General features: G+C 42.2%; 1 protein-coding gene across 3 annotated transcripts in view; it reads left to right on the top strand.

Annotated features, from left to right (window-relative positions):
• The window catches only part of VPS13B (vacuolar protein sorting 13 homolog B), a 947892-nt gene that overhangs the window by 516485 nt on the left and 405915 nt on the right, over nucleotides 1-25492 (top strand). For all 3 annotated transcript variants that reach the window (XM_065397834.1, XM_065397833.1, XM_065397835.1), the window contains exon 23: nucleotides 11558-11778. In XM_065397834.1, the coding sequence (XP_065253906.1) occupies nucleotides 11558-11778 (221 nt within the window). The remainder of the gene's footprint in view (nucleotides 1-11557; nucleotides 11779-25492) is intronic.

The raw sequence follows: 25492 nt of genomic DNA, 5'->3' as shown, positions 1-25492 counted from the left end.
CGAGAAAAAGAGATGAATCCCCTTGGTTGGGATAAATCCTACTGTAAGGGATTTATTTGTGTGTGGCTTTGTGCTCTGGGAATAATGCCAAACAGAAGTTCTCACAATCTTGATATTTTTGATTCTCTAATGGAGCTGTTGCCTTCTCCCATGCCAAAACTCCCCCTTAAACAGACTAATAAAAAAATATTTTCAAAGCTTTTAAGTCACCTTCTTTATTTTCTCCATGCAGAGGTAAGTAATTTTTATAGACTTTTATTAGGGAGAGTCTAAATGACTATCTATATTTGAACAGGACTCCAGTGATGACATATTCTTAAAACATGTTACCTTCTCTGTGAAATCATATGCATGTAACCTTACTCTTCCTGAAAGCTATTTTGGAGCTGTTCATTCTTTCGTAAAGAAGTTCCAAGCAAATGTCCAATTTCTTACAAGACGATGTAGTTACTCTGACTCCTGTCTGCTCATTCACATGTTTTTCTTACTACTTTAAAAGAAAAAATAGCACAGGCATCCTGTCATCTAGGAATATTGCAACTTTGTCAGGAAGGCTTATTGACCTCCAGATGTCAATATACAACAGAAATAACTCTCACACTCAAATCTTTGTTTCCAGAGCTCTGACAAGAGGATTCCTCTGAGATAACTGTAAGCTGTAGGAATACTTTCGGTAATCACATTCAAAAGAGCGTATTAAGCATGGCACTATAATTCAGAATTACTGTAACTTGGATAATATTACCAAGTAGCTTGTGAAAAGGAGCTGGATTTACCCAGGCCATGTGTGTAATCATAGGTTCATCTTTGAGTGCTGGTCCCTGTGTGTATTACACATGTGGACACGCATGTACCTAAGACCGGAAAATTTTTCAAGTAGTGTTCATTGGTCCATGCCTGCACCTTCCTCACGCTCCACACTGAGGGCATAAGGGGAGGTGTGGACAGACCACCTCTCCAGTTCCTTCTGACCACTTCATGGTTTGAGTTTGAATTCTCTGTGTCCAAAGTTATCTTCATATTGCCTTTCTTATCTGTAAATATAACTATGTAGTTCTTAGTGTTTTAAGTAGTCTCTTTATAGTTAGTGTAGATTAGTTCTTCCCTGCCCTGGGGACCCTCTCCATTTCTGCACTAGGGAGAAGGTCTGTGCCCAGAGTTCTAGGGTTTAAGAACTGTGTCTCCTGTCCTTGCTCCTTCTCAATCAGCAATGTCCACCAACATTGCCTTTATTGACATAGGGAGGCTCATATCTCCTTCAAGTACAGAATGTGCTGCTCCTTCCCTTCCCAGACCAGCGAGGGATGAGAGCTTTGACTGAGGAGGTACCTCTTGGAGAAAGCCATAAGTCCCCAGTCGGATTCCAGGCCAGGGAGATCCCCACTGAACATCAGATTCAGCCTCTGAGCACGAGCTCTGGAGCAGGCCATATCTAATAAAGCCAAAGTCCTGCTGTCTCACTGTTCTCATGAGAGTAAGGAACACTCTCGCAGACACAGGAACAGATCCCCTTCCAGTTCTCCTCCCAAGAGAAAAGATCCCTCTCCATATCCTTCCAAATTGTGAGAGTCCTCACACTCGAGTCCTAAAAACTTAGGCTCATGTTAGCATTCCGACCACGAGGGTAAAGCACATAGAAGCAAGGATCCAACAGTACCAACTCTGGTACCAGCTAGTAAGCTGAAGAATTGGCATTTGCCAGCACTGACTGAGGGCTCCAGGCAGGACTCTTCTTTGACGGCACCCATCATCCCATAAGGACCCACTCACCGTTAAGCCTGTGATGTACCAGATCCAACTATACCGACTACCATGACCCCTCACATTGTGGGACAGACTGAGACTTATACCTCCCCTTGCCCTCCTGTGCTCACAATCTCGTTTGCTTTTGGGTCAGTCTATCTGAGGGACATTTCAACACCAGAAGAGGAATCCACCTTGAGAAGAAAGAGCTACTACTCTGCTCTGTCCATGAGCTTGAGTCTCCATCCACTGGCACCAATGGTACCACTGATGGAACCAAATCCGACCTGCTCATGGGCTGAATCCAAAGTCTGAGCTGAATCATCTAGACAGGGTTTCTAGACTGCCTTGAATCCATCCTCTGACCAGACAAGACTACCCTCTCAGGAACTGCAGGTACCCAGTGCATAGGGATCTCCCCAACCAGCCTTTGAACCATCATGTTGGCCCTCTTTGGGTTTTGGGATCCCTATGCACAGCACCCTGGATCTGTGCAAGAGTCTGATTGGCCCTCTTCCCCTAGGCAACAGCAACCAGCTCTGCCAGAGTATATGGAGGAGGAGGGCATCGAGCCAGATCCACTGGTACCAGCAGTACCGACAGGAGTCACCCATCTTTGCCATCCCTGCATGATGACCACAAGCAATACTAAGAACTACTGCAGAGGATGGCAGCAGAACTTCAGATCCCACTTAAGGAAGTTCATGTTGCAGCATATGCTCTTTGATATACTACAGCCCACTGGACCCAGTTGGGTAGCTCTCCCAGTGAATGAGGCTATCATGGAACCATCCAGGGTGGTATGCAACACAGCTGCATGAAGCACCCCACCACCAAATAAACTGAGAGATGATATTTTGTCCCTGCAAAAGGGGCAGAATTTTTGTTCATCCATGGAAAGATCCAGGCAACAGCACCCCAAGACCACCTCTGCAGACAAGGGCACTAAATATCTTGATTTTCTGGGGAGGCAAGTGTTTTCATCCACTAGCCTCCAGTTTAGAATCACTAACTACCAGAACCTGTTAGCAAAGCCTGGTTCTATGAATTACTGCAAGTTTTTGGAGTTTAAAAATAAACTTCCTTAGGACAGGGCCCAATTCCAAGACTTTGTTGATGAGGGTAGATGCATGGCCAAAACTTCACTCCACTCCAAACCACAGTCTACATGGATAATACCACATCTAGCGCTATAGCAATGGAAATAGTGATGTGGCATAAATTGTGGCTCCACTCTTTGGGGTTCCCCAGAGAGGTCTAGTATACCATTGAGGATTTGCCCTTGATTAAACTAATCTATTAAATGAAAATAAAGATCAGTCTTTGCACTCGTTAAGACTCCAGGACAACCCTCTGCTCCCTGAGTATTTATCCCCTGGCCCAAAGAGGAAACATCATAAACAGGTATATAAACCAAGGCCTCTTCCACAGCCTTTCTGCCACCAATGACTATACAAACCCCCATGCAAGTGCAGAAGGTGGAAACTTTAGACATTTTATTTATTGATTTTTAGGCACATAAATGAAATAAGACTGCCTTCCAGTAGCTCTAGGTGCCTTTGATGTTATCTATATATGCAATTATAGCCAACAATAGCAGACAATTACTGCTGAGCTTTTTTTGGCCAGGGCAGGAGGGAGGATTCCAAAGTCAAGGCATCCATATAATGAACTGTCACCTTCTCAGCTGTGTGCATACTAAAAAGGAGGCTTAAAACCAGAAGCATACACAGAATAATGTCTTTTATTTCCGGTGACTGGAGGACACACATGTGGAGGCCCAGTCTGTTATACTGAACCATAATCCAAGCATGGTTAGGCAATCCGAGTAGTGGGGCCACCTGTGGTAGTTGGCCCTCATCTATGAAATATGTTATGTCTCATTGTCACAGGGTAGCTGGTCTCTGTGGATAGACTGAACCCAGCTCCCCTAGATTGGAGCAAGTGAGCCCAGTCCAGCAAATTAAAGAGGACCGGGCTACACCTGGGCCTATAAAGGGCTGCCAGTAGACAGCTGGAGGACGGAAGAACTGAGACAGGCTGAGCCCTTGGGAGGGAAAGCCACACAGGAGTGCAGCTAGTTCCTGTGGAGCAAGGACTCAGGAAGGGAGCAGAGCTGACTGAGGCTGGGAGGCTGCCAGGAGCTGGAGTGCCAGAGACCCCAGGGTGGGGTGGCCATGAAGCCTGTCACCAAGGATTGAGTTAAGACTGTGTTCTGTTTGTTTGTTAACCTCTACTATGAAAATTAACCTCCTTGACTAAGACTGGGTGTGGCAGCGCATGCTTTGGAGCTGGGTAGCGATGGCTCTGGTGGCACTCAGGATGTAACAAAAGCACAGGTTTGTATACTGAATAGATCATCAACCGACTTTGGAAGTACTGGAAGATTAGGACCTTAAGTACAGTTGTATGAGTGAGCTGTAAGTATGTTGGCTATAAGATCTTACTGTCTAACAGGTACAAGTGTTTAGATGCATAGTTCCAAATATAGCAATAATTCAATTAATGCTTATGGCAGAACTATAGCATATTGGTCACTCTAAATAATTTGCTAATTTTGCCTTAGATAAACAAATATATTCACCTCAGCATTTGTTTAGTTGTGACCCTAAGAGCATCCCAGTACCAGACGGCAAGGGGTTCATTAGTATCATATAATGAGTTTAAGCTTGCCTGATCAGTTCAGTATACCCTAACTCACTATGGTTATAATCAGTATCTAAAAGAGTGTCATGTCATTGGAAAACTACAGTAAAAACTTTGTTATCCGGCATGTTGGAGGAATGGGGGGTGCTGGTAAGTCAAAAATTCCAGATAACTAAGAGAGTGGGAGTTTGGGTGCAGGAGCAGGCTCGGGGCTGGGCTCTGGGAGGGAGTTTGGGTGTGGGAGGGGGCTTGGGGTTGGGGTGCGGAAGGGGCTTCGGGGTGCCGAATCAGGGCAACACTCACCTTGGATGGCTCCCCGCAAATGGTGACGTGTCCGGAGAGGCACAGCCAGGTGGTTCTGCATACTGCCTCTACCTGCAGGTGCTACCCCCACAGCTCCCATTGGCTGTGGTCCCCTGCCAATGGGAGCTGTGACGCCAGCGCTTGGGACAGGGTGGGGGCAGTGCACAGCGTAGCTGTTCCTCCTCCTAGGAGCATTGACTGCAGCCAGTAGGAGCTACGGGGGCAGTGCCTGCGGGTGGAGGCGGCGCACAGAGGTAAAGATACTTAGTTGAGGCAACTTGCAAGTTTTTAATGCTGACCACTGCCTGTGACATTTAAATATTGCAGGTCACTCATTTTTTATTAAGTGCCATTTTCTATAAACTAAATTAATAATTATAATACTTAGCTGAAAGATTACAGGTAATCATTTTAGAAAATTAGACCCTGAACTGCCATTTTACTAACAGTCTTATTGTTGCATCAGAATGCTAGTGAGTGTTGCATTTAAATAACCTCCTGTCACATACAGAATTTTGGCTCTTGCTAGTATAGAATTTGATTCTGTAAGGTGCTGAGAACCCTGGCCAAGACCAGCAAAGTGCTTAAAAGTATGTGCTTAACTTTGTAGTCAATGAAACTACTCACTTGCTTAAAGTTAAATGTGCTGAAGTGCTTTGCTGGATTGGACATCAGTGTGCAGCATCTTGCACATCTCAGCACAGGATTCTAAGAACCACAAACAGTGATTGCTTAAATTAAAGAACCTTTAAAATGTGTCTTCTGTATTTGCACTGTACAACAGAACTTACTGAGTCTCTTTATATTGCTATCTCTACCTCTGTCTTTTCCATCATAAAGTCTTGTCATCCCAGCTGCAATAAACAATTCTTACGTAAAACTAATGATAATCTGTGCACATGGTTGATAAATTGGACCAATCTGTGGCCAAACTCTTCACCACTCCAAACACAGCAATTTAATGTTCTCAGAACTGTCGCAACTGAAAGTGCATCAAAACCTGAAAATCTGGATAAAAGCAGAAATGCCTGGCTATATGGCCTTAAAACACTTAACTCCCTATGGTTTAAACTTGGAAGAGAATACAGTATGTCTATTTAATATTTGAAGTGACTGGAATTAAATATAGTGTTCCATGGAACAACTATTCAAAGTCTCTAATTGTAAACGACTTGTTTGTCGTTTAATATCTTTTACTCCTTGACAAGGGAAAAGCCTAAGTATTTATAAAGTGCTTTCCTGGATTGTTGTTTCTCAAGGATTCTATCTCTCTACTGTAACTTCGTATGAATAATAATAAATATAAATGCTACTTTTCAACACTGGAAAGCCTTTATTCAAAAACAAACATGGTGGTGGAGTGAAGAAGTACAAATGATAAAAGATAAAGTTTAAACTCTGGCAAAGGAGTAGGAGCAAATGAAACCTGAAGGAATACAAGGATGTTAAGAAAATGTCCAGGAATAGTTGTAAAAGCAGAAGTCTTCAAGCAACTTTACACAAGACTTAGAACAAAGGAAGGGGGAAAAGAAGTGTATAGGCTAGCAAAATCATGGGTCAGAATTACCAGAGATATAAAGGAAGTGAGGTTCATCAACAATGAAATTGGTATGGTGTTGACTGGTGATATCGCATAAAGGATCGATGGAAAAGGTACCCAAGAGAGCAATGCAACTTCAAAATGATGAACTTTGGTGTAGTGGAGCCTATCATACCTGATGGGCTTTTACAGTGGCAAACGCTGTAAAAGAGATGAAAAATAATAAGGCCTTAGGCCCAGATAGATCTCTATTAGAAGGCATCCATTTGCCGACATCTCTGTTCAATTTAATCATGAGATGGGAAAGGATACCAAATGAGTGGAGGAAAAGTATCTTGGTGCTGATATACAAGGGAAAAAATGACAATGGCAACTGCACATATTAGAGAAGTATTAAGCTGATTAATCATATGATGAAATTGTGTGAGAGAGTCATCGATAAAAGATTAAGTGAAGTGAATATTAGCACAAATTGGTATGATTTCATGCCAGGAAGGTCGACAATTTTTGCACTTAGGGAGCTAGTGCAAAAATATAGAGAGAAAAGGAAAAATATTCACATGGCATTCATGGATCTCAAAAAGGACTTTGGTTGAGTTCCAAGAGAATTCATCTGGTGGTGTATGAGGGAGAAAATGGTACCAGGACTTTCTGTGTGGCTTGTTCAAGCCTGTATGTAGGTACAACATCAACAGTCAGAACTTATGGTGGTGAAATAGACGTACTATCGGTAAAGGTGGGAGTGCATCAGGAATCAGCACTAAGCCATTTCTTGTTTATTCTCATCCTGGATACCCTCAAGAGGAACATACAGAAGGAAGCATCTTGGTGCATGCTATTTGCAGATAATACCATTCTATGCAGTGAGGGAAAAGATAGTCTTAGAAGAGAATCTTGATAAATGGAGAGATGTGGTATATGGTATGTAATTTCAGTAATGTGCACACTGAAGAATTATCTTTGAAACTAGGGGTACGTCTACACTTACCTCCGGGTCCGATGGCAGGCAATCGATGTTCTGGGATCGATTTAAGACGCGATAAATCGATCCCGGAAGTGCTCGCCGTCGACGCCGGTACTCCAGCTCAGCGAGAGGAGTACGCGGCATCGACAGGGGAGCCTGCCTGCCGCGTCTGGACCCGCGGTAAGTTCGGACTAAGGTACTTCGAATTCAGCTACGTTATTAACATAGCTGAATTTGCGTACCTTAGTCCGAAGTGGGGGGGTAGTGTGGACCAGGCCTAGGTGAGCAAACAATACCAAAAATGCAAAGTATCTGGTGAAATAGAGGATAAAATTAGAGGTAGGATAATAAATACCTGGCTCTGATGGAGAGAGATAAGTGGAAAGTACCAGTAAGAATAAAAAGAAAAGTCTATAAAACGGTGTCCATCCAGTTTTAATGGGTGGCGCTGGGTGTTGGGCAACAAAGAAAAAACATGAGCGAATGATCTCTTCCACAGAAATGTGAATGTTGAGATGGATGAGTGGTGTAAGCAAGACAGATTACATGAGGAATGTGTATATTAGAGACCTGCTCAAAATAAAACCCATACATAAAAGAGTAAGGGAGTACAGGCTCAGATATTTGTTCATGTAAAGTGCAGTCCTGATAACTACATGGGTAAGAGAATCCAACAGATCAGGATTGAAGGAAAAACAGAGCGGCCAACCCAAGAAGTAGTGGTGGGATGTCCTAAAGGAAGACATGTTAGCATGTGGTATAATAGAGGATATGGCATTGAACATAGCAATTTCGAGGGAGAGAACTCAGAGCAGACCCCATTTGATAAGATTAAAGCAAGGAAGAAGACTTTCTATCTGAGAATTGAGTGCACTTTAAATCATTAATAACTCATAAGTCCTTGTAGCACCTCTGTGAGGGTAAGTATTATCCCTTTCTTACAGATGGGGAAACAGGAAGAGTGCTTGAGAGACTTGTTGAAAATAACATAGAATGACTTTAGGAAAACTTGGAATAGAAACCAGATCGCCTGAATTCCAGTGCTGTAATCACAAGATTATTCTTCCTTTCCACTTACTTTTAATAAAAAAATAATTACACATCTGCTACAGGTTACAGGTAACTGCCATTACTGCAACAAGATCTTTTAAAAAAGGGAAACTAACAAATGCGAGGGCAAATGTATAACAAAAATTATTAGTATTTTTACAATTTGATCAATATTTTACACAATGAGTAGGGGTAGATAAAACGCACAGTTACCTCTATTGCTAGCCAAAGAAACCAAAACTAGAACATCAGCAGCATGTTACAATGAACAGATAAACTCTAGAGAAGACCCTTTTTTATGATATTTAGTGAAAACAGGTTTTATCACACACACGAGAGAATTCTTGCCAGGGAGCCAGCATATAACGGATCAATGATTAATATTTAGGAGCGTACCCTGATGCCAAGGAGAAATTCTTTCCTTATCCTGAAAGTGGCATTTATAAACACAAGAAGTTGTTAAAACAGTTGAGTATAACTGTTATCATCTTTTGCATTAATTTTCAAGTCCACTAATAATTCAAGTAACTGAGTTATAAATCATCTGAAAGAAGAAAAAGTAAGGATTTGTCAAACCTCAAGTTTGTGAGTAAAAGGGATTTTTAGCAACATTCTTGCCATATTGAGGAGCTGCAATGTTCATCTCTCATATTCTGGCTCAAAAAAGATCTAGGGTGAAATACTGGCCCCATTGAAGGGCTATGACTCATATGAAGGGTCGGTTGGAAGGTTGTAGAGATTTCTTCTGCTCCTACTATTGTAAACAGTGGTGCCTGGCTTCCCTTCATACGTACTAGTAAGTGGGTTTTGAAACAAATGTTTTTTGAATTACATTTCTTTTGAAGTGTAGACACTTTAAATAGTTTCTGAAGCTTCATACGTTCACCCAACAATGAATATTGGCCACCAAAGTTAAAAAAAAAAATTAAAGCAAAATTAAAGCACTAGAAACAACTACAGAACAAAAATTTCTCTAACACTTGGACAGTTTAAAGTAGATATGCTATGCATGGTGGAATAATGTTATAAATATTATTTTTGGGTGATCTCTAACTAGTCACTGAAAAATATTCAATATTGAATTACTATGGTGATCACTGAGAAAAGAAAAATCATGTATTTTAATTAATAAATAAGCCATTAGAATCTACTTCAAGTTTTTGAACAGTTTTCCATCCTAAACAATCAATATTTTGTATTTCTTGGATGAATTAAATTTTTTGGAGAATTTTAAATACGTAATCGGAAGTCTTTCCAAAATATTTTAAAGCAAGTCTAGCTGAATTTTATTTTGTACATAATTTGGAACCTTTCTTCCGTTTGTAAATAACTTTAGAATAAGTTCAAAGTTTTCAGTTCTTGTATGTTCTCATGCAGTGCTTTATGGCTATACTAGTGACCATAAATGAGTTATTGCTGGTGTCACCTCTGTAATCACCAATTAAACTCTTGCCAAAGTAGTATGGTGAAGACTTCTGGCTTCAGCTTTATTCTAACTTCATATATTTTTGTAAAATATAATTTAAGTAATTAACCATCAGTTAACTCAACACTTAATTTCTGGTATCGCTTAGCTGTATTATTTGAAGCCCTACAGGAACCTCAGGACTGCAGATTATTCCCAAGCAGCAAATCCCCAGTGTAACTCTTCATTAATTAGTGAGTTGGACACACTAGTTAAGGTGCTTTATAACTGTGCACTGGAAAGGCCCAGTCCCATGTATTTAATTGCCATTACCTGCTATCATATGCTCACTTTCCCAAGCCTCACTTTGGGACATGAGACCAACTTGTGTCTCTTCTTACCACAAAGTCCACCTGCTCAAAGTTGTGACAAATAAAGTTGTGACAAATCAGCCCAGCCCTCTTAATTTGTTGTAGGAAAGAGAACTTCACCTCATGTGTCTCCTGCAAACTGAATAAGCCCTATTCAAATATAAGGATGTCACAGAGCTGGTTGAGCTTTCACTTGTTGGACACTCACCAGGCTGATTTGCTTAGATCCCAACACTTGATGTATGTTCTTCTGAACTCCCATGAGTGCCAGGTACTGTCTCTTTTTTTGTCCTCTAGGTGTGGACTCTAACTAGGATCCCATGGTCCAGCTTTCCTAGTCCCCAAGACCAATGCCGAACTCCCTGAGACTCCCCAATAGCATACACACACCATCCCCAGAACTCCACCCTCCTGGGTCCTCTGGTTTATAGTTTAATCCATGCAAAGTAGGCCACTGGTCCAGTATTAAATCCAGCAGTCCTGCTTTTCTAGGATTTCACCCCCATTCGGTACTCAGACAAAACGGAATGTGGTTTTGTCCAGCATTGAATGGGGGTTGCCATTTTGAGGAGCATACTGCTCTGCCCCCACCAGCATGACCTCGCATGCAACGTGATGCCAGTGGGGGCCGCGTGATGACCTTTTCAAAATGGCACCCGGATGTGGCAGGAAATTGCATACGTGCATCCAAGTTCACCCTGGCAGGGGAGGGGTTATGCTGGCAAGAGCAGGTGCATACCGTTCCTGAAAGTACTGGAATGTCCAGTATTCTGGGAATATATGAGTGGCCACCCTAATGCAAAATAATAAACACTTGTACACCATTCCCTACCTGAGTTATCCTCACCACTCGTGAGTGTTCGTTGGGGTTTGGTCAGTGTCCTTTAGGGTCCAAGGTCTCCTTTCCTGGATCTCAGTCCTCCAACTCACAATCTTAAATTTGTAAAATAATAATCCTCCATCATGACTCCTACTCACAGTAGTAGTTGTATGAAAAATGTCATAGACTGTAGGATGTGTGTGTGTGACTAAAGTCTGATTTTGCTACCTATAAACTGAAGTCACTGGTCCTGCTTACAGAGCTGGATATTTTTCAAAGCGAGTAGGGCAACTGGTCTCTTAATTAAGGAAACTTCTTTGATACAAGGCAATACAAGACATTTACAGCAGACATATGCTCACTTAGTTTTAATGTATTCAGATGGATTTTTAAAAACACGGTGCTGAAAAATCAAGTAAATCAACAAGATATTGTCCATTAATATTGTTCTGTCAGATTTATTTGCAGTGTGAAATAAAAATTCAAATCAGATTTCTGTTTTTTATCTCTGGGCACCGTATCAAAGGGTATTTTATTAGGATTTGGGACCCGGTCCAAGTGCCCATTGAAGATGTCCATTAACTTCAGTGTGTTTTGGATCAGGCCCATTCTGAATTTCATTTAGCATTTACTATCTGAATAATGTTGAGAAAAATCATCACTTAACATTTAGAGGCATGTAGTTATAAAACTATTTTTTCTCTTTAATCACCAGGTGATGCCTTCCCTTGGACAATCAGTCTGCATCATTTCAGTGTGTATACTCTTCTTGGACAACAAATGACACTTAATTTAGTGGAACCCATGGGCTGTACTTCTACTCTAGCTGTCACTTCACAAAAAATACTTGCCTCAGGGCCAGAATCCAGACACTCGTTTGTTGTTTGCCTCCATGTCGACCTTGAGTCACTTGAAATAAAATGCTCGAACCCCCAGGTTGGTATATTTAATTGATTTATTAAAGGAAATTAAAAATAACTTGAATTAAGTACAATTGTTCTGCATTTTGTTGAGGAGGTTCTCTTTTATTAAACATCTTTTTTTTTTTTTTTAAACTGGGCCATCAAGATCAGGGTACTTAGATTAGATTTGCTTTGAAGCTCTCTCAAGTTTTGTAATTTAAACTCTTCTCAAAATGTAATAGCTACAGCATAAATGCATCTTTTGGCTGATGGAATGAAATCAGTTGCAGATGTACTGAAGCACTGCTCAACTGTCGTGAAAAAATTGTTGAAATGGTGTAATGTAATTTTTGATCAAATTCTCACACAGTCTCTCATTCAGCATGGAATATTTTCAAACAAGCTATGATATGCTTTATTAAAGGGGAAAACTGAAAGGGAATTGTTTAAAAGAATGCAGATTGTCACCATAAATTTATTCTTTAAAAGGTAGGTATGTTACATGCACTACTGAAAACTGCATTTTAATTGAGTTAGATCCAAGTTACTCTACAGTGGCCTGAAGTCACTCCAAATAGGAGAGATTTTCTATGCAAATTTTCGATGCACTGAACTGTGTCTTTAATAATGTTTTTGTTGTCAGTTGTACCAACTTAACTGTAGTTCTGATGAAGCTGGCACCTCTTGTTATTGATGTTTATAATTCAGGTGCCGTCAGTGTGCTTGATACTGCACAAGACACTGCATTCAGACAATTTCTTCTTCAAAGAGCTAGCTATCAATGAGACAAGACAGAGAAAAGAGACACAATGGGGTAGCCCAGTGAAGACGATACTTGAATTTTTCAACTATTACTGCTTAATAAAATAAAATAAAATAAAAGTATGTCATAAGAATGGCCATACTGGGTCAAACCAATGGTCCATCTAGCCCGGTGTCCTGACTTCTGCCAGTCCCAGATGCTTCAAAAGGAATGAACAGAACAGGGCAATTATCAAGTGATCCATCCCTTGTTGTCCATTCCCAGCTTCTGGCAGTCAGAGGTTTAGGCACATCCAGAGCATGGGGTTGCATCCCCGACCATCTTGGCCAGTAGTCATTGATGGATCTATCCTCCATGAATTTATCTAATTCTTTTTTTCACCCCGTTATACTTTTGGCCTTCACAACATTCCTTGGCAATGAATTCCACAAGTTGACTGCATGGTGTGAAGAAGTACTTCCTTTTGTATTTTTTAAACCTGCTGCATATCAATTTAATGGGTGACCCCTGGTTCTTGTGTTATGTGAAGGGGTAAATCACACTTTCTTATTCACTTTCTCCATGCCATTCATGATTTTATAGACCTCTATCATATCCCCACTTAGTCATCTGTTTTCTAATCTGAACAGTCCCAGTCTTGTTAACCTCTCCTCATACGGAAGCTGTTCCACACATTTAATTGTTTTTGCTACCCTTCTCTCTACCTTTTCCATTTCTACCGTATCTTTTTTGAGACTAGAACTCAACACACATTCAAGGTGCGGGCATACCATGGATTTATATAGTGGCATTATGATATTTACTGTCTTATTGTCTATCCCTTTCTAAAAGTTCCTAACATTCTCTTAGCGTTTTTGACTGCTGCTCCCCATTGAGAGGATGTTTTCAGAGAACTATCCACAATGACTCCCAAGATATCTTTCTTGAGTGGGAACTGCTAATTTAGATCCCATCATTTTGTATGTATAGTTGGGATTATGTTTTCCAAAATGCAATACTTTGTATTTATCAGCATTGAATTTTCATGTATCATTTTGTTGCCCAGTCACCCAGTTTTGTGCAATTTCTTTGTCACTCTTTGCAGTCTGCTTTGGAATTAACTATCTTGAGTAATTTTGTATTGTCTGCACACTTTGCCAGCTTGCTGTTTACCCCTTTTTCCAGATCATTTATGAATATGTTGAACAGAATTGGTCCCATTACAGATCCCTAGGGGACCCCGCTGTTTATCTCTATCCATTCTGAAAACTGAATATTTTTTCTGCCCTTTGTTTCCTGTCTTTTAACCAGTTACTAGAGGACCTTCCCTCCTATCCCATGACTTCTTAATTTGCTCTCTTTGGTGAGGGATCTTGTCAAAGGCTTTCTGAAAGTCCAAGTGCACTATATCGACTTGATCTCTCTTGTGCACATGTTTGTTAATCCCCTCAAAGAATTCTAATAGATTGGTGAGGCATGATTTCCTTTTACAAAAGCCATGTTGACTCTTCTCCAATAAATCATGTTCATCTATGTGTCTGATAATTCTGTTCTTTACTATAGTATCACCCAATTTTCCTGGTACTGAAGTTAGGCTTACAGGCCTGTAATTGTCAGGATTGCCTCTGGAGCCTTTTAAAAAAAATTATGCCACATTAGCTATCCTTCAGTCATCTGGTACAGAAGCTGATTTAGTGATAGGTTACATACCACAGTTACTGTTAGTTTTTGAATCTTATTTTAGTTGCTCTTCAAATTCTTTTTTGGCCTGACTAATTATACTTTTACACTTGATTTGGCAGAATTTATGCCCCTTTCTATTTTCCTCAATAGGATTTGACTTCCAATTTTTAAAGGATGTCTTTTTGCCTCTAACCACCAATTTTACTCTGTTGTTTAACCATTTTTCAGTCCTCTTACTATTTCTTTTAATTTGGGGTATACGTTTAATTTGAGCCTCTATTATGGAGCTTTTAAAAAGTTTCCATGCAGCTTGCAGGCATTTCACTTTTGTGACTGTTGTTTTTGATTCCCTTTAACTAGCTTCCTAATGTTTGTGTAGTTTGGCTTTCTGAAATTAATTGCTTCGGTGGGAGGCTTCTTTTGTATTTCCGCTCCCCCCACAAGAATGTTAAATTTAGTTATATTATGGTTGCTGTTACTGAGCTGTTCAGCTATATTCACCTCTTGGACCAGATCCTGTGCTCTACTTAGAACTAAAAGAAGAATTGCCTCTCCGCTTGTGGGTTCCAGGACTAGCTGCTCCAAAAAGCAATCATTAATGGTGTTGACAAATTTTATCTCTACATCCCTTCCTGAGGAGACATACTCAGTCAATATGGAGATAGTTGAAATCCCCCATTATTATTGGGTTTTCTATTTTTATAGCCTCTCTAATCTCCCTGAGCATTTCAAAATCACCATCACCATCCTGGTCAGGTGGTTGATAGTATATTCTTACTGCTATACTCTTATAATTCAAGCATGGAATTTCTGTCCATAGAGAATCTATGATACAGCTGGATTAATTTAAGATTTTACTATATTTGACTCTATGCTTTCTTTCACATATAGTGCTACTCCTCCACCTGCAAAACTTACTCTGTCATTCCTATATATTTTATACCCTGGCATTACCATGTCCCATTGATTGCCATCATTCCACCAAGTTTCTGTGTTCCCTGTTGTGTCAATATCTTCATTTGATAGCAGGCACTCAAGTTCACCCATCTTAGTATTTAGACTTCTTTCATTTGTATACAAGCACCTATTAAATTTGTCAATATTTACTTGTCTGCCTTCATGTGATGTAATTGAATGGGACTCTCTTTCATTGGACTGTTTCTCTTCAGCTCCTAGTTGTACTTTATCAACTTCTATCCTCTCCTCTTCACTAGGATATAGAGAAACCCCGTTAATAGATCGTTAATAGATCTTCCCCTAAGGATTGTCTCTGACCAAACCATATGCTCCTCCGCACCTGTCAGCTTTCTGTGTCAGCCCACAGTTTAAAAACTTCTCTATAATCCTTTTTAATTTTATATGCCAGCAGTCTTGGTTTAGGTGGAGCCCATCCTTCCAGCATAGGCTCCTCTTTTTCTAAAGGGATCCCCAGTTCCTAATAAACCTAAAACTGTCCTCCCTACACCATTGTGTCATCCATCCATTGAAACCCTGCAGTTCTACCTGTCTAACTGGCCCTGTGTGTGGAACTGGAAGCATTTCAGAGAATGCTACCATGGAGGTCTTGGACATCAGTCTCTTACCTAGCAGCTTAAATTTGGTCTCCAGGGCCTCTGTCCTACCTTTCCCTATGTCGTTGGTACCTATCTGTACCACAAACACCAGCTACTATCCAGCAATGCACATGTCTGTTTAGATGTCTTGAGAGATCCGCAATCTTTGCACCTGGCTGGCAATTCATCATGCAATTCTCCGAATCATCATGAACCAGCTATCTGTATTTCTAATAATCAAATCCCCCATTACTATTAGCATTCTCTTCCTAATAACTGGGATTCCTTCCCCCAGAGTGGTATCGTCGGTGTAAGAAGATACCATGATATCATCTGAAAGGAGGGTCCCAACTATGGGATCGTTTCCCTCCACTCCAGTTTGATGTTCTCCTCCCTGAAACTTTCATCCTCCTTGACAGCACAGAGGCTGTCAGACTGGAGGTGGGGCCACTTTACTGTGTCCCGAAAAGTCTCATCTATGTACCTCTTTGTATCCCTTGGCTCCTCCAGTTCAGCCTCTCTGGTCTCAAGAGCCTATACTCGGCCTTTGAGGGCCATGACTTGCTTGTGCCTAATGCACACATAAGCCACCTACCCACAAGGCAGGTAATCTTACATGCTGCATTCAGTGCAATAAACTGTATAGCCCCCTCTCTGCTACTGGACTTCTGCCTGCATTCTTTTTACTCCTGCAGATTTTTTTGCTTTTTTCCTTTGCCAAAGATTCTTCTTCAAGTGGGGGCCTCTGTGTGTGTTCCATTCATGGAGTGCATGTGCCCCATGCACCTGAGACTGGAATTTTTTTGTTTACAATGTGCATTGCTTTGCAAATGCAGCCTACTCTCCATACTCCCAGTCAAGAGTATAAGGTGCAGTGTGGACTGACCACCTCTCCAGTTCCTTTCTTCCACATGTGGTCTGAGATAGAACTTCTCTAGTGTCTGTAGCTTTACTTGGTGTTCTTTGTTTTATTAGTTATAAATAGTTGCAAATAGAACTTTTTAGCTTAGTTTTAGTTTTAGCTAAGCCTCTTACAGAGCTTTGGGGGTGCCCTCCATCTCTGGGTACCTAGCATGCCCAAAGCCCCAGGTTTCAAGAACTGGGTCCTTTGTCTCTGGATCCTCATGGCCAGTTACAGCCCTGACATATATTTCTGTTGCCTCAGGAAAGCACATATTCCCTCCAACTGTAGCATCTGCCAGACTTTCAGTAGCCAAACTCATCAATCATGTGAGTTCAGACTTCAAACATTCCTGATGGATTGCTTGATGAGACAAGAGTCCAACCCCAGCCTGTGCCCTTTCGAACACGATTGTCTCCAGCTCCAGGAACCCTGTAAGCAGAGTTAAGGACTCTAACAAAAAATGGGAATCATGAAGAGGATAAGAATGAACACCCTCACAACAACATACGTAAGAAATCCACTTCTAAATCCTCATCTAAGAAAAGAACTTTTTCCCTGACCCACTCAGTCAAGTAAGACTATGCATTCCAGTATGGTTGTGTCAGGAGTTGAGAACTCATCCCTCAGCACTGAAAACTAAAAAGGTTCAGAGGCTTCTATCTACTGAAGTAGCGGCACTGGGACTGTCCTTGGGAAAGGAGTAATTGGATGCCTCCAGCAGTTATGGTACCAACTCACCTGGAAAAGGAATCACTGGTACTGAGAACCAGTGCCTGACCAAAACTTGGACCCTGCGAGGTGGGGAGAGTATATGAGGCTTGCAGACAGTTCCTGCTGGTTATCTAGAGCCTCCCACCTCACAGGGTTCTCGAGCTCAGGATCCAGCCTGAGCCTGGAAGTCTACACTGCGGGTTTTTAATTGCAGTGCAGACATAGCCTGAGACTGTTCACAAAGGTATTATCAGTAGAATCTCTGCAGCTGTGTCATGAGTTCCCTTACCTGGACAACTGGTTGCTCACAGGGAAGTCATGCCAGGAAGTTCAGGTAGCAACTCTATCCTTACTTGGCCTTTTACAATAATTAGGACTCTGAGTAAATGCAGGAAAGTCCACTATACCCCCCATACAGACTATAGACTCTATTGGAACAACTCTGCACTCAGATACTGCCAGGACATACCTACTTCATGACTGGTTCCAGACTATGATGATGCTCATCATATCAATGCTGAGGGAGCCCCCAAACAATAGTGAGATCCTGTCTCACCCTCCTAAGCCACAGTTCCTCATGTACATATGAGAGACCTTGTGGGAAACTTTATCTTCAGTGTCTTCAGGTTTGGTTACAGACAGCCTATGTCCCAGACAGAGACAGTCTAAATAAGTTGATTTTGCTCCCCCCACAGGATACTAGCCTCACTCAACTAGTGGAAAAACATGGAGACAGTATATGTAGGGATTCTGTTAATCTCTCCTCCACCCACCAAAAGTTTATTACAGATGCCTCTCTGTTAGGTTGGGGGAGCCCATCTAGATGAGCACATATCCCGAGTACTCTGTGACCAAATGCTATACAGCAAAATGAAAGAGATTTTCTACATGGTGTCAGCATCATCAGTGATCCCCAGAAGGTTTGGGGAGATCCCAACTATGTTGGACTATTTCCTTTCTCTAAAAATGTTGGGATTGTTGTTCAGCTCCTTTCAGGTACACTTAGCAGCTATTAGTGCCTTTCAACCCCGGTGGACAACTATGCAATCGTCACCCATCTGGTCTACATGAGGTTATTTAAAGGCCTTTTCAGAGACATTTCTCCAGTACTGAAACCAGCCCCAGTATGGGATGGCAATCTAGTCCTATTTGCATTAACAAATCCCCCATTTGAACCTTTGTCCTCATATGCTTTCAGTCATCCATCCATGAAAGTTGCCTTTCTTGTCACAATTATCTCAACGAGGAAAGTGGAAGAACTGGGAGCCCTTATGGCAGACCCTCTATATACAGTCTTCCATAAGGATAAAGTTTCCTTAAGCTTACATCCCAAGTTTGTTCCAAAGGTGAGCTCAGAGTGCCACCTGAACCATGTCATCCTCTTTACCTGTCTTATACCCAAAGCCACGTGTCAGAAGGAAGGACATGAAGCTGCACACTTTGGATGTCCGATGAACCTGGGCTTCCTACCTAGAGAGAACAAAATTCATCAGGAAATCCCCTAAACTATTTGTCTCCTTGGCTGAATGTATGGGAGGAGAAGCTGTCTCCTCATGGAGACTTTCTACATGGATTTCGGGCTACATCTTGCTTTGCTATAAATTGACTGCAATCCTGCCCCACAAGGTGGGAGGGTACACTTCACTAGGGCCCAGGCGGCCTCTGTAGCTTTCCTACAAGATGTCCCTGTTCTCAAGATATGTAGGGCAGCAATGTTAGCTTTGTGAGACATTATGCCCTGGTGCAGGCTTTGAGAGCAGGGGCCCCCTTTGGCAAAGTAATTCTTCAATCGGTGGGTACAGCCAAGTTCCTCGCACCCTCCTCCTTAGTGAATACTGCTTGTGAGTCATCTTGAGTGGAATACATGTAGCGACCATCACTTGAGAAAGAAAGAATGATTACTTACCTTGTACAGTAATTGGAGTGCTTCCGGATGTGTGGTCCCTATGGGTATGTCTACACGGCAGCTGGGGTGAACCTCCCAGTCAGGGGAGACATTAGTGGGGCTTGTGCTAGTTCACTAAAAATAGTTGTGTGGATGTTGCTGTACCGTCAGAGGCTCAGGCTAGCTGCCCAAGCTCAAGCCCCTGGGTCCAATCTTGGACCCTACCCCCTGGGTCCAATCTTGGGTAGCTAGCTTGAGCCTCTATCAGTGATGCAATGTCTACACTGCTATTTTTAGCATACTAGGTTGAGCCTAGTATGGCGGTGGAACCCCCAAGGCAAGCGGAAAAGAGGCCGTCCAAGAAACACCTGGCGACGCGACCTTCAGGCTGATAGCATAAAAATGGGCTATACCTGGAACCAGCTAGAGCAAATGGCCCAGGATAAAGGACTCTGGAGATCTGTGGTTGGCGGCCCATACCCCGATTGGGGTGACGGGCATGAGTGAGTGAGTGAGTGAGGTTGAGCCCCACTAGCATGAGTCTGTTTACCCAAGCTGGGAGGCTTGCTCCGTACTGCAGTGTAGACATACCTTATGTGTATTCCACCACCACCTCTCCTTCCCTTGAGCTTTGGATCCTTATCCTTAGACTATTCCTGGTAGAAGAGGAACTGGAGAGTGGTTGTCTGCACTGCCCTTAAATCCTCAGCTTGGAGCATGAGGAGTAGGGACACTGCTAACAAAAAAATATTTTGGTCTCAGGCGCTAGTTGCATACGCACCTTGAGTGGAATAAACAAAGGGACCACTCATTATGAAGAACTCCAGTTACTATATAAGGTAGGTAACCATTCTTTATAAGTCCCCATCTCATAAACACTTACTCTCATATATATATAAAGATTTGCCGGATCGGGGCCTAAGTCTGGAAATGATAACGTTGTGGTTGCGGGGGTAATCTTTTCATTGTCCCTTGTGCACATGCATTACAATGTGTTCTTTAATCAAATGCTCTTTTTTCCCCTTGCCTCATTCAGTGCACATATTGGATGATGGTCTGTGTGTAAGGCAAATGTTCTGAATTTATTTATTTATTTTATCCTCAATGTGTGGTCCCCTGCCCCATTCACTGCACATTCTCCAAGCCCACATTATAGACTCTGCCTCATTCGCTACACGCCCTCCACTTTATGCAATGGATGAGACTAGGGTTCAAAGTGTGTAGGTTGGATGATGTGTTATGAAATTGGCAGGGGATTACACACTGAACAGTGAGGATAAAAATTAAACATTGAACAGCTGCCACAATTCACCAAGATCCATCCAGGCTGCACAATGACTATGATCATGTTATAAAAGCATATTCAGAAAGAGGCAGAATAATGAAGTGCAGACAACTTTAATTTTGACATTTCAAGACTTTTGAGAGCTTCACTTTGCAACCTTAACAATATTTTTACATATTTTTGTATGGAATAATATTGCACAATTTTACATCCTTTGGAGCCTGCCTTATTCCATATTCATCTTCATAATACTGACTTAAACAGAATTACACCCACTCACATAATGGTGATGTGGCTCAGGCTTTCATGCAGCTCTGACCTTCAGAGTGTAGTAGACCTTATACGTCATAAATGATTTGTTGCCATACATGCACCTAATATCCTAAAACAATTTTTTTTAAAGCAAATAATCTGGGAGGGGGCTTCTGGGCTGGGGCAGGGGGCTGGGGTGCGGGGGTGGTGGTGTGAGGGCTCCGGCTGGGGGTGTGGGCTTTGGGGTGGGGCTGGGAATGAGGGGTTTGGTGTGCAGGACGGTGCTCTGGGCTGGGACCAGGGGGCTGGGGTTTGGAGAGCAGGAGGGGGCTCTGGACTGAGGCAGGGAGTCGGGGTATGGGGAAGGTGAGGGCTCTGCCTCGGGGTGCGGGCTCTGGGTGGGGCTGGGGATCAGGGGTTTGGGGTGCAGGAGGGTGCTCCAGGCTGGGACCGAGGGGTTCAGAGGGAGGAGGGGGATCAGGACTGGGGCGCAGGGGGCTTGAGGGCTCCAGCTGGGGGTGCAGGCTCTGGGGTGGGACTGGGGATGAGGGGTTTGGGGTGCAGGAGAGTGCTGGGGCAGGAGGGCTGGGGGCGGGGCGGGGCTCAGGGGTGCAGGCTCCGGGCAGTGCTTACCTCAAGCAGCTCCCGAAAGCAGCAGCATGTCCCTCCTTCGGCTCTTACGTGGAGGCGCAGCCAGGGGGCTCTGCGCGCTGCCCCATCCACAGGCGCCACCCCTGCAGCTCCCAGAAGCAGCAGCATGCCCCCCTATGGCTCCTACGTGGAGGCATGGCGCTGGCCAGGCAGCTCTGCATGCTGCCCCGTCTGCAGGTGCCACCCCTGCAGCTCCCTTTGGCCGCGGTTCCCAGCCAATGGGAGCTGCAGGAAGTGGCGCTTGGGGCGGGGGCAGCATGTGGAGAGAAACCTGGCTGCCCCTACGCATAGAAGCCATGCGGCAAGCCCCTGACCCCGCTCCCCGGCTGGAGCTCAAGGATTAAAAGGCCTGATGGGCCGGATGCGGCCCGCGGGCCGTAGTTTGCACACCCCTGCTCTAATCACTTACCTTTATTCCATTAGTGTGTTATTGTGTCAGTTTAAATAAATTAATCTGGTTTTGAGTTATAGGGTTGCAGAAAACAACTCAAAACACAGCACTATTTTCTGTAGCCCTGTAACCAAAATATTGTCAAAGTGATTGCTTTTCAAAATGGGTGAAAATATTTACATTTACGCTCTATCTAAACTTGGAGTTGGGGGTGTGATTCCCATGGAGTCCAGGCAGGTTTGTACTTGAGACGGCTAGTCCGTGCAGCCGTTCACAGCTGCCTGTGCCACTGTGGCTATACTATTTTTAGTGCATGAGCTCAATGAGAGCTAGCATAAGTATGTCTGCGTGAGCTAGGAATCACACTCCTAGCTCCAAGTGTAGACATAGCCTGGGTCTTAAACCTTTGGTTGCTAAGTTTTACCCCACAAGTAATACTTAAAATGGAGTTAATCAGATCTTGAAAATAAATATGTATAATGGAAAATCTGATCATTAAATCCTGCTGTCATGGGCAGTGCTTCTATAACCTATGATGTTATTCATTCAGTTACTAATAATTTTAAATGCTATACAAAATGAAACCAAAAGGGACTAACAATTTATTTGTGTTTAGTGAAGGGCCTTGGGGGTTGCCCACTTCCCCTGCTTTATTTAAGCAAAAGTCATAAACATCAGATTCTGAATTTTTTTTACCAGATGTTCAAGAATAGAAGATGGAAAATAAAATTACATAAACAGCATCTGATACCTATAAATTCACAGTAGGATAACCAAGAAACCTGATTCTTTAGAGTGGCAGACTATATTTTGTCTGTGGATGGCAGCCTTAAATTATCATATATTTACTGAATTTGTTAGATGGTAACAAAGGACTAAGTATTTTACTATTGAATTACTACGTATTGATTTGGGGCTAAATTCTGATGTTCTTAGTCCCTTGAAACCAATCGGAGTTTTCCATGAATAATATCATCAGGGTTTGACTCTTAGTTTTTATCATTTTGTTTTCAATTTTGTGCTAACAAATTATTCTAAAAACATGAAATACCTGCAATCTGTTGAACTTCCATATCATGCAAAATTAATTAATTCTGAGCGGGGTTATGTGTTTTGATTTATTTTTGAGAAAGAAACGAATTAGCTCAACAACTGCTAGCAGTTACTCTTTGTTAATCATCAATTTATTTCTAATTTTGAAGAGATTACTGAACCTAATGATAATTATATATCTACCGCAAAGTTTAAGAAGTGTTGCCAATGCTAGGAACAAAAGGAGACTTCACACTGATGTTGGCCCTTCTTTAATTATTAACAATATGTGGGAATGTTCAAACAGTTCCCTTGCAAAAGTTGCCACCAGCATGGTAAATAGAAACCACCTCCTTTTTAAGAAACAGAAGCCACTGAAATGTAATGAACTGTATTTCAAAATATCAGCAAATTAAAATGGAGCTTCACCATGCTCTCTGCAGAGTTGGATTCTAATATAACTTTGGGGTTATGGTTTTTGCAAGAAAGTTGAGTATTTTTTCTATTTTTATATATATTCTTGAAAACTATTTTCTCTCACCTAACAGAACTTAGATTTTCTTTTTTAATCTGAAAGATGTATTTCCTTCTGGCTTGATCCCTAATTTTAGCAATTTTGTTCATTGTGACCCAGTCTCTGACTGCTGACATAGATGTCACCTGCTGAGATAGTTTTATATACTTCCACCAACCAGCTCCATTAAAAATAATATCCTCTTAATATGGGAAAGAACTCTTAGCCTTAGTGAAAGTTGAAACTCTCTTTCCAACTTCTCAGCTCTGGGACGCTCTAGTAATAAAATTCTTCACTGAATTATTTGTGATTGTGGACATGCACATGGCAATGACACCAATCCTTCACGCTCTCTGCTTCTGCCTTTCTTATGAGTAATGGGGTACTGAAATTGTCAGAAATCCTGCTTTTGTAGGGCACCAGTTCCTTAAACTATCCACTAGTCTCTTGACCAACCTTTTTTTTTTTTTTTTTTTTTTTTTTTGCGTTTCCAAGAATCTATCCAAGTTTGGGTCTATCCAAGTAGCCCACTAAACTCCCAGAAATGATTAAACTATCACTCATGTTATCAGATCATTCATTTTTAAAATTGGAAAGTTTTGTTGTTTCTTTGCTAGTGTAGAGTCAGCCCCAGTTAATAATATACAACTTAATCAGTCTGAAGTGTGTTATTTTCAATTATGTGGAAACAAGTATGAAAATCTGAATGTAATAGCTTTAAATAACACTGTTTAATGATTGTGGTTAGTTACAGTAATTAAAGTAATAATTAAGTAACTATCACAGAATATCACAGTTTTTGGAAAGTGTAGGGGACAATTTCCTGGTGCAAGTGCTGGAGGAACCAACTAGGGGCAGAGCTTTTCTTGACCTGCTGCTCACAAACAGGGAAGAATTAGTAGGGGAAGCAAAAGTAGATGGGAACCTGGGAGGCAGTGACCATGAGATGGTCGAGTTCAGGATCCTGACACAAGGAAGAAAGGAGAGCAGTAGAATACGGACCCTGGACTTCAGAAAAGCAGACTTTGACTCCCTCAGGGAACAGATGGGCAGGATCCCCTGTGAGAATAACATGAAGGGCAAAGGGGTCCAGGAGAGCTGGCTGTATTTTAAAGAATCCTTATTGCGGTTGCAGGAACAAACCATCCCGATGTGTAGAAAGAATAGTAAATATGGCAGGCGACCAGCTTGGCTAAACAGTGAAATCCTTGCTGATCTTAAACGCAAAAAAGAAGCTTACAAGAAGTGGAAGATTGGACAAATGACCAGGGAGGAGTATAAAAATATTGCTCAGGCATGCAGGAGTGAAATCAGGAAGGCCAAATCACACTTGGAGTTGCAACTAGCAAGAGATGTTAAGAGTAACAAGAAGGGTTTCTTCAGGTATGTTAGCAACAAGAAGAAAGTCAAGGAAAGTGTGGGCCCCTTACTGAATGAGGGAGGCAACCTAGTGACCGAGGATGTGGAAAAAGCTAATGTACTCAATGATTTTTTTGCCTCTGTCTTCACAAACAAGGTCAGCTCCCAGACTGCTGCACTGGGCAGCACAATATGGGGAGAAGGTGACCAGCCCTCTGTGGAGAAAGAAGTGGTTCGGGACTATTTAGAAAAACTGGATGTGCACAAGTCCATGGGGCCGGATGCGCTGCATCCGAGGGTGCTAAAGGAGTTGGCGGATGAGATTGCAGAGCCATTAGCCATTATTTTTGAAAACTCATGGCGATCAGGGGAGGTCCCGGATGACTGGAAAAAGGCTAATGTAGTGCCCATCTTTAAAAAAGGGAAGAAGGAGGATCCGGGGAACTACAGGCCAGTCAGCCTCACCTCAGTCCCTGGAAAAATCATGGAGCAGGTCCTCAAGGAATCAATTATGAAACACTTAGAGGAGAGGAAAGTGATCAGGAACAGTCAGCATGGATTCACCAAGGGGAAGTCGTGCCTGACTAACCTAATTGCCTTCTATGAGGAGATAACTGGCTCTGTGGATGAGGGGAAAGTAGTGGATGTGTTATTCCTTGACTTTAGCAAAGCTTTTGATACGGTCTCCCACAGTATTCTTGCTGCCAAGTTAAAGAAGTATGGGCTGGATGAATGGACTGTAAGGTGGATAGAAAGCTGACTAGATCGTCGGGCTCAACGGGTAGT

Source organism: Emys orbicularis, chromosome 2, assembly GCF_028017835.1.
Source record: "Emys orbicularis isolate rEmyOrb1 chromosome 2, rEmyOrb1.hap1, whole genome shotgun sequence".
NCBI classification, from domain to species: domain Eukaryota; kingdom Metazoa; phylum Chordata; order Testudines; family Emydidae; genus Emys; species Emys orbicularis.
This window is presented reverse-complemented; position numbering and strand designations above follow the sequence as displayed.